This window comes from Drosophila arizonae, chromosome 2, assembly GCF_054131065.1.
Source record: "Drosophila arizonae isolate 15081-1271.41 chromosome 2, UAZ_ARI_1.0, whole genome shotgun sequence".
Lineage (NCBI taxonomy): Eukaryota > Metazoa > Arthropoda > Insecta > Diptera > Drosophilidae > Drosophila > Drosophila arizonae.
The window spans coordinates 3517808-3531066 of record NC_142922.1 but is presented as its reverse complement, the minus strand read 5'-3'; the positions used below and the strand labels follow the sequence as shown (position 1 = coordinate 3531066).

The window sequence follows — 13259 nt, the reverse complement described above, 5'->3', positions numbered from 1 at the left end:
CCATCCGCGAGCCTGGTGCGAATAATGCCAAAACATTTTATAATACCCTCTTGAGGAGGGTACTCACATTTCATGAAAGGCATTGATCATTCCAAAAAAGAAGAAGTTTATCCTTTAAAGAAAGACTGTTCTTAAATGAAAGTTTGAAGTAGATTGAAAAGATTTGATGTGTATTTCTGAATTGAAATATTCAAAAACTTAAATGAGATAAGAAAATAGATTAATAATATTAGATTAAAATTAGCTTATAAATTCATCGTAGTCGTCTCACTGTGTTTTGATAATTATAAGGAAAATATCTTAGTAATATCTAATACAAATAGATTGTTAAATACAGATAGACAAATATATATTTTTCCAAGTTCCATGTTTGGAAGGGCATTCAAATTTCGTGCAGTTGAGATAAGCCTTTTCTCCTCATTCTCTCTCTCTTTTTTTTTGCAGCTGAGGCAGAGTCGCTTTAATCCGCTTATGCTTAGAGCAAGGGAAGTGAAGCATTCAAGCTGTCAGCTAAAAGCGAATCTTTCAGAATTGCCGTCCAGACTATCAGCTGGCAAAACGCTTTCGCTTTCGCTTTCGCCTTGGCTTTGACTTTGGCTTTAGCGTTAGCTTGACTAAATAATCTTCCGGCCATTTCGAATGATGTTTCCTGTTGATTTTTAATCAAGAGCAACTGGCGGAGGCATGCAGCACGTAGCAGCCACAATTGGTAGGTGTGGTTGCAACATAAAAACTGATTTTAATGTTGACCAAAACTAGCAAGGTATACGTGTGTGTGTACATGTGTGAGAGTGTGCGGGTGTGTGAGTGTGCGTGTGCGTGTGCGCTGCCTTTGTCTTTTACAACTTGTGGCAGTCGTTAATTTTTATGTTTATGGCGCAAATTTTCGCCTTGCTGCACACACCCACACACACACACACATACACGAGAGCTGCACAATTTGAAACCGCAAAACTGGCAGCAACACCCTCTCGACGGTAGTTGAAACAATAACAATTAGCTGCAAGTTGACAGAGTCGTTGGCGACACGCAAAAATTAATTAGCAGGCCAAAAAATAAGCGAGCTTCGGCGCTGTCATTAAATGCAGCTAAATCAGGACATTCGCAACAGTAGAAGGCGGAATTAAAGCTAGAATACGATGTAAAGCGGGAGAGAGAGTGGGAGAGATAGAGTGAGTGAGATAAACAAGCGAAAAAACTGCACATTGGAAAGTTTTGCAGTGTTTGGGAAAAGTTTGCAAACACAGGACACGCACAGGACACACAGCCAACACTGGATGGCGGCAAATTGCAAAAGGATAATTGCAAAACTAAATGCCAAACTTAAACAAAAAAGCGCAGCAGACACTAATGAAATTTCGATCAACTTTTTCCAGCCAGCCAGGCGTGAGATAGACAGAGATCGAGAGAGAGAGAGTGAGAGTGGAAGAGAAAGTGCACTCCATGCAGTCAGTTGAAATATAAATGATGATTTATTGAATTTTAATTTAGTGCTCCAGCAAATTTGCCATAAATATTTGAGTGAGCGGGCCAAAGTTATGCTCATTGCAAGTTATGCACCCGAAATAAATGAATGTGAATGCCACCCTGAAGGCTTCGCTTAAGTCTCTCTCTCTCTCTCTGTCTCACTCTCTGCCTGCCCTTATCCCAGTTCCGGCAATGTTGTACAGTTGCCTTTCAGCTTTTTAGCTGGATCTGGCGCGTGCCTTGCCCTACGCATGACCAGCTCGACTGCCTGCGTTGTCCTGGTTAGTCCTGCCCGCCCGCCTTCCTGTCCGCCTCTAATTTAGATACTCCCTCTGCAAATTCGCATTTTGGCATTTGTGCGTTGTGCGTATGCAAATTTCGCCAGCCACATGTCATTTTTGACCATTTCCTCTTCAAGGCTCTAAGTAACAGCAACAAAAACAATCACAACCCCAATTGCACGCAATGGGGTGGCTTTGTATACCCTGTATTTTAGAACAGAGGGTGGTTTGAAAGCCATAGCAGAGGCAAGTTGTTAATTAGTATTAGTATTAGTATTAGCATTAGCTTAGTTAATACTATTGCTATCATTATCATCATAATCATGATCTCTTGATTTTATGATCATTAGTTTTAACATTAGCATGATCATTGACATTAGCATTGGTATTACCATTAGCATAAGTACTAGAACTAGAATTGGGCTCAGCATTGATGTTACCATAAGCATTAGCATTAGCATGATCATTAGCATTAGCATTAGCATAAGTAATAGTAATAGTATATGTAACTATGTTGGTATAAGTATGAGTAGCATTAGCATTATTATTATTATTAGTATTAGTTTGTCCAATTTTATGAGCATAAGTGCAAGAATTAGTACTTGCATTAGTATTAGAGTAAGTATGTGTATTTATTAACATTAGTATTAGTATTAGCATCACTGCTAGTATTAATATAAGTATGAAAGTAAATAGTAGTAGTATCAATGTCTCTGTTTATAGGGCATGCCAATGTCCAATAGTGCTAGACCTCAGCTCGAATTGTTGTCTTTATTTTTTGCAATGGGGTGTGCTGAAAAATTTCGCAACTTGTTTTACCCACTGACCTTGAAAAGTGGATTTATTCAAATTGACTGCCGGCAGCTGTGCCCACTGGGGTGGCTCAGCATCTCAGCGTTTCAGGTTGCAATGCCTGCCGCTGATCCACCCTGCAATACGATTCAACTATATGAGATTTTGCAAAACATTTCATTTATGCAAAAAACAACAAAAGGCAATTGCAAAAACAACAACAACAGCACAATAAAACCTATTTGTACTCTTAGTCTTATCAACGTTTCGCTTATCGGAAATCCATTAGCTTGTTTGCCCTGATTATTGGCCCTGATTCGATTGCTCTGCTAATCGTTCGATCCCAATGGATTGCATAGCCTCAATATTGCCATTGTTTGGCCAAATTGTTGAGCTATCGATTTCAAAGTGAGCCGATTGACTATGCAAATCGCTTTATTACGCACAAGTTGCCGAGAGGCACAATATGCCCATATAATATTCAAATGGTGGTACTTAGGTACTTAGGGGGAGAAACAGGTGCTCGAAAATATGTTATGTTATGAATGTAATTCGAAACTTTATTTTGAGAAATAAGAAGAATGTTTTTTATGACATGTTGCAAAAGAAGATTCCGAGGTAATTATGTATTTCGTCGGTTACCAAAACAGATTTTGAACTGAGTTGGAAATATTAGAATGGAATAAAATCTTCTACCTCTAGTGACTAAATAATAAATGCAAATAGCTGATATAATTTCCTAAGACTAAAAAAAAGAGTATAGCTGACATCTTAATTTAAAAATGTTATGGTAAATTATATCATTTGCTACAGATATGTTAAAACCTAGACTTACAAAATAAAAGTAAGGCTTACTAATTCATCCGAACTGCAAGTCAACAACATATTACGCCAAGAAAATGAAGATGAATGTGTTTAATAAAGACTATAGAAAATCGTAAGGAATGTTATTATTGCTCCACTTAATAGTATACAATTGTTGATGCATAGCCAATTAGAACATATACATACAAATATTTATAGTATATATAATGTAATATAAATTATAATTAATTAATATTTTAGACCTTGACAATTCATGGTCAATCTTCGATTGATTCGCTAATTATGTTTCACATTTCATCGCTTTAAAGAAAGAACCCAATCATAAATTCATAATTTTTCATGAAATTATATCTATTTCAATATTTTTAAAAAATATTTTTCATTGCCTTTGCGAATTCTATTATTATATTGATCTTTACAGAGCATGCAAATACAACAATTAAATCTACTAAATCTTTTTCCAAGACTTTAAAAGTGTAAATCCTCAAAAAATATAAAATTCAATTAAAAAATAATTGTTTTTTTTTTTTATCTTACATACTTCAACAGAAGTAAATTTTTGTGAAATAAAAATGCATAAAATATTTGAGTTTTAGCTTTTCATTTGTTATAGTTGAAGGCTTCAGACGAAATTTGCAGGCGTAAAGTTTGAAGATATTCATTAAAATTTCGAATAAAAGAGAATGAATTGGATTATTTATTGAAGTTCTGTGGCGCAGCTGCTGTTCACTGGCTGCAAATGGCAAATGCAATAAAACGAAATTAAATTGCTATTTTTGCATACAGACGGGCAGACACACACACTCATACACACACAGACACACATGTAGCCATAAATTGATATGAATCCTTTTGGCGAATCCTTTGACAACAGCTGGCGGCAGCAGCAGCCGCAGCAACAGCAACAACTACAACAACAACAACAACATAAATGAAATAGTTTTCTACATGAAGCTAATTGCTTGGCGCGTTTATTAAAATGCATAAATTAATTGAAGAATTTGGAGTTTTAGAGCACCTTTATGAGGCATTTGGCCAAAAGGGTTCCACGCACACACACCCACGGACCTTTGTGAGCAAAAGCAATTAGACATTAGGCAACGGCGTCGCATGTGTGCGATACGTGTGCGTGTAAGCCCACGAAAACCCTTGACAAATACACTCGAAATGACCGCAATTATGGAAGAGAAACCCTCCTAGAATATACCCTATACATATACATATGTATACCTCCTTTGGCCGCAAATCAGCGCAATTAATATTAAGTGGATTAACATTTAATGACCAGTGCAGGCCAGCAGGGTCGCAGAGCCCATTTCGGAGTCGTAGACCCATTGTCCCCTGCTCCATTGCATCATAATCGCACTCTTAACTTAACCGTTATGCGAGCATCGTTGCCTTTATGGTCGCCATTTGGTTGTTGGCTGTCATATTCTAATTACAGCATAACACGCGTCTATTGCCCAGATTTTGATGACCTCCGACCCATAATTATATAGTACACACTATCGCACAAAATTGAGCCAATGGACGTGCATTTTACGTGCAAGTGGTCCATAGACGAAAATATAAACGAATAAAATCCCAATTGAATGGGCGTCACTAATTGATAAATGGCTCTTCTGCGTGGCTGCTTCCCATATAAAGTATGTCTCTGTGTGTGTGTGTGTGTGTGTGTGTGTGTGTGTGTAAGCAAGTGTGAGAGAGGGGAAACAGTCATGAAAAATATTTACAATAATTGCAATTCGCATCGAAATTAAAGATAAGGAAACTGCGTTGCAGCGTCAGAGTAAAACACGTCTGCCTGAGGCAGACTGGGATTAAGAGAGGCAGTAAATGAGAGTGAGTGAGAGAGAGAGAGAGAAAGATAGAATGTCTAGTACGTCTTATATGTATAATAGCAACAGAGGCACTCTTTACCGTTAGTCAGCTTTGGCTTAGTCAGCAGCCAAAATGGCTGCCCCAGAGGAGAGCATGGCCTCCCTCAGCCAACCGGAAATCGTGTGCAACGGGCGATAAATCCCGACGTAAGCAAATAGAAATGAAAAATATGACGTGTTTCACTACAATGAAACGTGGCTTTAACACTACTTCAGTTGAAGTACCGCCCGATAAGATATAGACTACATTGTTATGTAGATCAGCAATTCATCAATTGCAATGCATCAAAATAGTCTTATCATCGGAACTATAGAGAAAGAGAGAAAGACCTAAAAAATCTTTTAAAATGCCACAGATTAAAAATATCTGATATAACATGTTATAGATATCTATCAAGTGCAATATATCATAAAGTAAGAGAGCAGAAGTACAAAATTCCTTAGCTTAAATATACCAGATATGACGCACATGTAGGCCAATCTAGTACAATAAATTATAGACAATTTTCGGCTTAACAAATTACATAACCCAGAAGGCAACAGAAGTGCTTTCAAAAGAAAGCTTAACTAGAAGATTCCTGGCCTGATAGTAAATAATTAAATACGTTTATTAATAAATTAAATTCTTTATTGAGAAAGCACTATTCCCATCTCACGTATGCATATAGAAAACATTTCGCCTTTGTAGATATTTCTTTGTCCCATTTCACAACAATGAAAGCGAATTAGTATTTGCATCGATCAAAGATCCAGCCGCGTCGCTCGCACTCGAATTTGTCATATAGTATAGTCCAATTTGTGTATACTTAGTTGCTCTAAATGCCGCACTTGACGCTTTGTAATCAGAGTCGCATTCAAAGTACACCCGCAGTTCGGCTCGACTCAGCTCGAGCGTTATCAGCTAGACGAAGAGCAAGTAGACAGCTGTGATTTGTTTTCAGAATTTTTTGCCAGCCATTTTATCTGCATGCTAAACATGAGGAAAGAAAACATGATATACTGCGTATATTGGTTGACTTTATTTCTTTATTTATTTAGCTTGGTAACATAATTTTTTAAAGATATATTTGTTCAAGCGAATGCTGCTTACTTAAACTTTATCACAAATATGTGAGTGGGTGTGTATGTGCATATAGTATGTGTGTGTTTGTTGATGTAGTAAATAATTCAATAGTCGATAGGAAATCAAATGTTACTTCATTTTGTTTTTGTTTTGCTTTTGTGGCTGCTGCGCTTCAATTTATTATTATATTAAACACAACTAAAATGACAATTTTAATTTACAGAACGCAGCGTTTCGGGGGTTTATTTTCGTTTTGGTATCTTTGTAATACTAGCAAATTAACAGATGAGTGAATTTTGATAAGAGTTGCGATAGAGAGGAGATAACTGCTTATTGCTTCTGCAGATACTCGTCGAACAGGTAGACCGAAAGGGCGGGCTCGCGCACGCTCACCAGCTTGGACAGATCGTTGGCATAGCCAGAGAGGGTGCGGACAGATGCTGCCTGCTTGCTCAAGAAGTTCTCCTGCAGATAGTGGGCCATCTCGGGATCGTGGATGCGGTTCTCAGTGGTGCCGTGGGTGGCGCTGGTGTGCACATGAATGGCGCCGTTGGTCAGCTCCTTCTCGTTGTCCAAAGCACGTGCCAGAGACTCCAGTTCATTCAGATGCACCTCTGGGGGCTGGGCAACACCCTGCTGATGGGGCTTGCTAAAGTCGACAGAGCCACCACGACGAGTCACTTGCTTGATGAGGGCAATGGTATCATCGAAAGCGCGATCGGAGAGACCCTGATAGAGCTTCTGGAAGCCGGGGCGGTTCATCTGGTACGAGTTGAAGTGGGTGGCCATCAGCAGATATTCATATGATTTCTTCAGCTGCAAGTGGATGTAGTCCTGCATCTTATGCTCCAGGTGTCCAATGGCAGCATAGCGCGCATTACAATTTGCCACACCACCTGAGAAGCAACAAAGAGAAGGTCAAATTTTTAGCTGTGTGAGTTGGGCTTCCCTAATTATAATGAGGAAGTGTTTTTGCTTACTTTCGCCTGAGAAAAATGCCATGAGCGCTTGTTTGTTTATTTTTAAAAATAAGATATTCAGAAAACAATACACAGTTACAGTTAAAACCGGATCAACTGCTCATGCACACACACACGCACACAAACACACGCTCATAATAATAATCATTCAATCGCTCTCTTGCACTCTCTTCCATTCGTGCGCTCATTCATTCTCTTATTTCATACAGTATTTTTTCTTTTTGTACTCACCGTTGGCACTCTGTCCGCAAGCAGACTGAACGTCTACTTGGCAGCTCTGCTCTTGGGCCTGCGCAAGAGCGCAGAGGCCCGCAACCAAAACGAATGCAATGAAATATTTCATTTTATTTGTTTTCACTTTCTAGAATAAGAATAAATAGAATTTCACAATTAGACGTATTTTGAATTTCAAAACCTGTCACTCTGTTTCTAGTTAATGTGATTCAAAGAAAAACAAAGCAGCGACTTTTGCGTCGTAGAGTTTTCTTGAACATTCTTTCTCTTTCTCGCGAACGATTTTTCAAGTTGCTTGCAACTAATTTGTTTTCAATAGTTTAAATATATTATTTTTACACTATTTATAATCGTAGCAATTAGCCAACAATTGAAGTGTACCACTTACTTTAAATAGACGCGTTAAATTGAATTAAAAGTTGTTCTGCTTTGATTTTCGTGTTTTCTTACGTGCTGCTTGTTGGAACTCAATTTCTGAACTGCTGTTTATAGCGTTGCGTTTGTCTCGTTTCTATGCCTCGGCAGCACCGCACTCAGTGTGCCAGTGTGCGTGAGTGCGCGAGTGTGAGTGCGAGATAGAGAGTGTATGGGTATGTTGTTTTGCACTCGTCGTCTCTCCGGGGGATTTCGATGTCAGTCAAACATGGCTCAGGCAATATGGCCGCGTCTCTGTTGTTGTTGTTATTCGTATTGTCATTGCGGTTGTTTTTCTTTGTGACTCAGGCACTCACAAGTTGCTTGAGTTCTCAATGCTGAATAGAGTTACCAGGCTGTTGAAAGTTCTTGCATAAATTTGAATCTTCCTATGACTAGAAATTGACTCGAGCGAACCTCAGTTATACGTGCATTGAATTCAAATTAATTTTAGTAAGGAGAAACATGTATAAGCAACCCACGTGTGATAAAATCTATATCAAGCTGTAACAATGACTTCTCAATATTGACAAGCAATCTAATGCCATAAATTTTCAAAAATAAACGAAAGTAATCAAAAGGTATCCGGTTATTACATGTTTTGTTATCATTTGACATGACTCTTATCAAACATCATTTATGCTATGACTACTCTGCATTAGTTGTCATGTTCGCACTGATAGTCAATCAATATCTTGATTGATCCTACAATATCCATGTTTCTGCTTCACGTTAGGTATTAAACCATCAAATTTTATTTATATTAAACAAAGGTGCATGGCAACCCATGACATGAGCAGACAAAACTAAAACAAGAACAAGGAGTCGGTTTTGCCATACCCTAGACGGTAGACCATACATCATATACATGCATAAAAATAATGATTCATTCTTATTATGTATTATTATATACATACTATACCAAGGCATGTATTTGAAGCTAAACAATTTGTTACAATTCATAAAGTATTTCATCTTATGTCTAAGTTCATCGTATGTCTAAGTTAATATACCCATTTTACAGGGTAAATGTGTAACAAAGAACAGCTGACTGAGCAGCGTCTGCGGTCAAACAGCCATACGGCCATATTGGAGTTAGGCTAAATTCAGCAACGATAGTGCTGTCGAACAGAGGAGGTTTTGTATTGAGGACGTGTGGAAGTAAGTGTGGTAAATCAAGTACATACGTCTATCAAATGGTATATATTATATTTTCAATGCGATAGCAACAATAACAAACCGTACGACGACATATTGAATTGATAAGAGTGAACTCACACGCACACACAGAGGCTCACATACAGCGTACACGTATTGCAAGTACTCACACACCGCTCTTTGTGAGCGAGAGCGACCAACGACGAAGCGTTTAAAAGTGTTTTGCTCGACACAGGCACCGACAGTTTGCATTCACATAGCGAAGGCGCGTAAAGCAGAAGAATTACGAAAAATTCCAAGTACGTGTGAAAAGTTTGTCAGGGTATATAAAACGGTATCATAAAGTACCGGAAAGATCAAATAATCCAAAAAGTCCAATTGAATTGAAAAAGCAAGCTTTGCCTTCTATGCCAGTGTGCGTAAAGGTAGCTTTGATAGACAATTGAGACGATAAGAGATCGCCTAGAAACTTCTCTATTTAAAATTGGTCGAGCAACCGAATTGGTTCATTTTCATTTGTGCATTTAGACAGAGCACGTAAACAGGAACTGTTTGCATTGATTTATTAACTGAAAGTGATATAATTTGTTCTGTGATTTTGTGTAAAGACATCAACATCAACAACAACAACAACAAGAGGAACCCGAAGAATAAAATGATGAAATTCTGTGCGAGTTTTTGTCTACTGACCGTTCTGGCCGCCATTAACATGGCCCAGGCAGACAATTTGCAATGTAAGTAATTTAAATATATAATATTTAGTAGTTGCTTCATTCTTTTAAACAAAACAAAAATATTTTGAAAAAAAACCAATAAAATTCGACGCAATTCCATACAATGGCGACGAACTGTTCGTCCAAACAAAGAGAGAGAGAGAGCGTGAGTGAGAGTTTATTAAGAGCAGCGGGGCGTGCGCACACGGAACTAAGAGAGCGCTAGGTCAGCTGTTGTGCTGGTCTGCTCTCTTCATCGTATAATCTGGAAGTTATTCAAATCTATAAATATTAAACCAATTTAACGAACTTTCGCTAACTTTGGTAGCTTTATGTAACAGATGAACTTAATTTCCATATATTGTATGTGTGAAGTTAAATTTCTGTTTTTCGCGCCCTCAGCAATAATTCCCGTATTATGTTTTTGTTGTTTTGCACACGGCTCGAGCTCAAGCTTGAATGTGCGAGTGAGATAGAATTAGCTGGGTTGGACTAGAAGCGGGCATTTTTGCACACGGCACGAAACCAAAACAAATGCCGTTGCTATGGCGACACTTGAGCACGTTATCGCAATGCGCAGAGAACAAAAATATGGAGATGAGAACGAGAGAGCGAACTTAGGAAATAACTGCATTTTACTTTTGCACACGCTTTACTTGTTCCAAGAAACATTAGTTTGCATTATACACATACATAAATGCATACATATGCAATGACCACTGCAGATTGCGTAATGGCAACGCTAACCACCGCCCGCACCCCTTAGCACCCAGAGATCAACAGTCAAGTGTTATGCAGGACTTGAAAAATAAAAAGCAACAAGAAATCGAAAGTCAAGAAACCTCAAAGTGTAGGTGCTGCTTATGAAATAAGCATAAATTGTTTGATATATGTAATTTGTATGTTGTATATTTATGTTAATGACTTAATTTCAATTAATCTCCCTCTCTATAGGTAACATCAAGTCAAATGCTGCATTCAGAGGATGGCCGGACATGAAGGAGCCCTGCATTAGGAGCATGCGCGAGCAGATCCAGAAGGAGATCAATGCCTCCATGCAGTACCTGGCTATGGCTGCCTATTTCTCGAACGATACCGTCAATCGTCCTGGTTTCGCCGAACACTTCTTCAAGGCTGCTAAGGAAGAGCGCGAGCATGGAGCCAAGCTGATCGAATACCTGTCAATGCGTGGCGAGTTGACCCACACCGTGAAGGACCTAATCAAAGTATCGGTAAGTAATTTGACAAACTTCTTAGTAGATTTTCTGGGACCTTTACGATTGTCCTCTTATAGCCTGTCAAGGTAAAGAACTGGTCTGGACTGTCTGCTTTGGAGGATGCCTTCAAGCTGGAGACCGAGGTCACCAAGTCCATTCGCGATCTGATTAAGACCTGCGAGGGCAACTCCAAGAAGGCTGATGATAACGATTACCATCTGGTTGACTACCTGACCGGCGTCTATCTGGAGGAGCAGCTGACCGGCCAACGCGAACTGGCTGGCAAGATCACCACATTGGAGAAGATGATGTCCTCCCAGGGAGAGTTGGGCGAATTCCTGTTCGACAAGAACATGTAAACAACATCCCCAAATTCAACTCATTGTCTAGCAAGCTATTCATAGTTTATACTGTGCTCCCGAAAGATATCTATTTAAAATTAACTGTTACTAGCCTCTGCAGCAGATACTCCATCGCATCAAGTATTTTGTTATCCACACGATCATTTTTCTTTGCCAAAATTAGTTTATAATTAAATCATACTCAAAAGTAAAATACTTTCTTTTTTTATCGTTTGTTTCCGAATGAAAATCAAGTATTGGCCAAATAAATATATATCACGTTCTGTTTGAATTCAATTTCATTCCAAGGCACAGTCAAATCCACGAGTTCTTTTCTTATCAATCCCGCTCTCCAGCTGGGGCTTAGCACTAATCAGGCATCATACCTTTATCAATTGCTACAAGTATGACAGTCAAAAGTTGTGATTTATTTACAATATTTGTTACGTATAACTGTTTCGTTATCTCGCCTCGAGTACGCGTGCTCAAAAGTTCAAATCGACGTTCTACGGCTCCGGGAAAATTCCCGAGTCATCAAATCATTGCAAATTGAATGATCTACATTTAGATATAAACAAGTACATGATATACACAAATATATATATATTATAAAACGTATATTTTTCTGTCAATTAGTCAATAATAATACTAACTTAATAAAGACTACGATCAAACCAAGTTTTATTGTCTTTCACTTATACAATATAATTTTATATTTGGGAAGGTAAGTATTTGGAAAGTGTAAAAAACTGTTTATTCTTGGAATTTTTTGTATAAAAACCACATTTGTAAAACTTTGTTTTTCATTCGTAGCGCATGTAGAATTTTAACTTATTTGTTATTGAAAGCGAAGCTCATTTCTTAAAAATAATATTGAAAGCTGAAACAGAGAGATTATTAAAATTGATCTTAGTCTTGATTTTAATCTCCGATCTTGGTCGTCGTCTTGCTTGGTCTCGCGCATTTGGATCTTGGGTCTTAGGTCTTGGGTGTGGGATTTTAAGATTTGGTCTTGATGTTGGCTTTGGTGTTCCCTCTAGGTTCTTGGGTCGTGCGTCTTATCTTGTAAGTCTTCGGACTTGGGCCTTCGGTCATGCGTCTTGGATCTTGCTTCTGGTCTTGGGCTTGTCCTTTGGTGTTGGGTCTTAGGTCTTGTGTCTGATGTCTTATGTTTTGGGTCCTGAGCTTGGGATTCTTTAAGTTAATGTGAGTCAGTGGATTCTACCTGAATGATTATTTCAAATCCTGACAGAATCAATTAGTGCAGTTGAGGCACATATTTCAGCTACTCGAAAGCTCAAGAACTATACAAAATGTTTCTTTTATACTTTCCTATATTTTCTTTTAGTTAAATTTGTCATCATATCTTCTCATTATAATTTTTTTTAAATGTCCATCAGTTAATACGTGTAAAGCTGTATGGAACAAGTGTTTTGGCTGTCCATTGAGGTGTTTTATGGTCACGTATTAGCCATCCGAATGGAAATCTAATCTGTAGAATCACATTGTGTATTCCATTTGATAGACGTCCCATTGGCTCTATTGACCCTTTCATGTAGCTGAAAGCGCTGAGGCTAATCTGATTGGGGAGTACAAAAAGAAAAAAGGATGCGAGAGAGTCGGACATGCTTCGGTTGGCCATAAGGAATAATTCATAAGTCACTTGTAAAAATGTCCCAGCAGAACAAGCCCAAGGGCTAACGGCAATCGGCCAACCCCATCCAACTCAATCGAACTAATGTGTGTTCACCCTTTCGTCCTGCTTGGTGATTGACAGGACATGGCATGCATTGAATTATGATAAATTGTGGCAACTGTCAAATGGCTCTGGATGATGTTTCTTTTCTCTTGATGCTGTTGTTGTCCTGACTGCATCCTGCCTCCTTTCCATCCC

General features: G+C 38.4%; 2 protein-coding genes across 8 annotated transcripts; one reads left to right on the top strand and one right to left on the bottom strand.

The window, feature by feature from the left end:
• Window positions 1-6242: 6242 nt before the first annotated feature.
• On the bottom strand, window positions 6243-8131 carry Fer2LCH (ferritin 2 light chain). Of its 4 annotated transcripts, none has more exons than XM_089465068.1 (4): window positions 7973-8131; window positions 7520-7649; window positions 7289-7315; window positions 6243-7204 (listed from the first exon to the last, which is right to left on the bottom strand). In XM_089465068.1, exons 2-4 carry the CDS (start codon window positions 7629-7631, stop codon window positions 6639-6641), a joined length of 705 nt encoding a protein of 234 aa, XP_089321194.1. In that variant the 5' UTR covers window positions 7632-7649; window positions 7973-8131; the 3' UTR covers window positions 6243-6638. The 4 variants fall into 4 exon arrangements, with proteins under 4 accessions (XP_089321194.1, XP_089321192.1, XP_089321201.1 ...); XM_089465066.1 differs by having other exon boundaries at window positions 7911-8070; XM_089465075.1 differs by lacking the exon at window positions 7289-7315 and having other exon boundaries at window positions 7973-8129.
• Window positions 8132-8960: 829 nt separating this feature from the next.
• Fer1HCH (ferritin 1 heavy chain) lies at window positions 8961-12043 on the top strand. Of its 4 annotated transcripts, XM_089465052.1 has the most exons (6): window positions 8961-9097; window positions 9163-9393; window positions 9703-9828; window positions 10574-10657; window positions 10762-11039; window positions 11102-12043. In XM_089465052.1, the coding sequence occupies exons 3-6, from the start codon at window positions 9750-9752 to the stop codon at window positions 11381-11383; spliced, it is 723 nt and encodes a 240-aa protein (XP_089321178.1). In that variant the 5' UTR covers window positions 8961-9097; window positions 9163-9393; window positions 9703-9749; the 3' UTR covers window positions 11384-12043. The 4 variants fall into 4 exon arrangements, with proteins under 4 accessions (XP_089321178.1, XP_017859254.1, XP_089321175.1 ...); XM_018003765.2 differs by lacking the exon at window positions 10574-10657; XM_089465049.1 differs by having other exon boundaries at window positions 9163-9828.
• Window positions 12044-13259: the final 1216 nt, after the last annotated feature.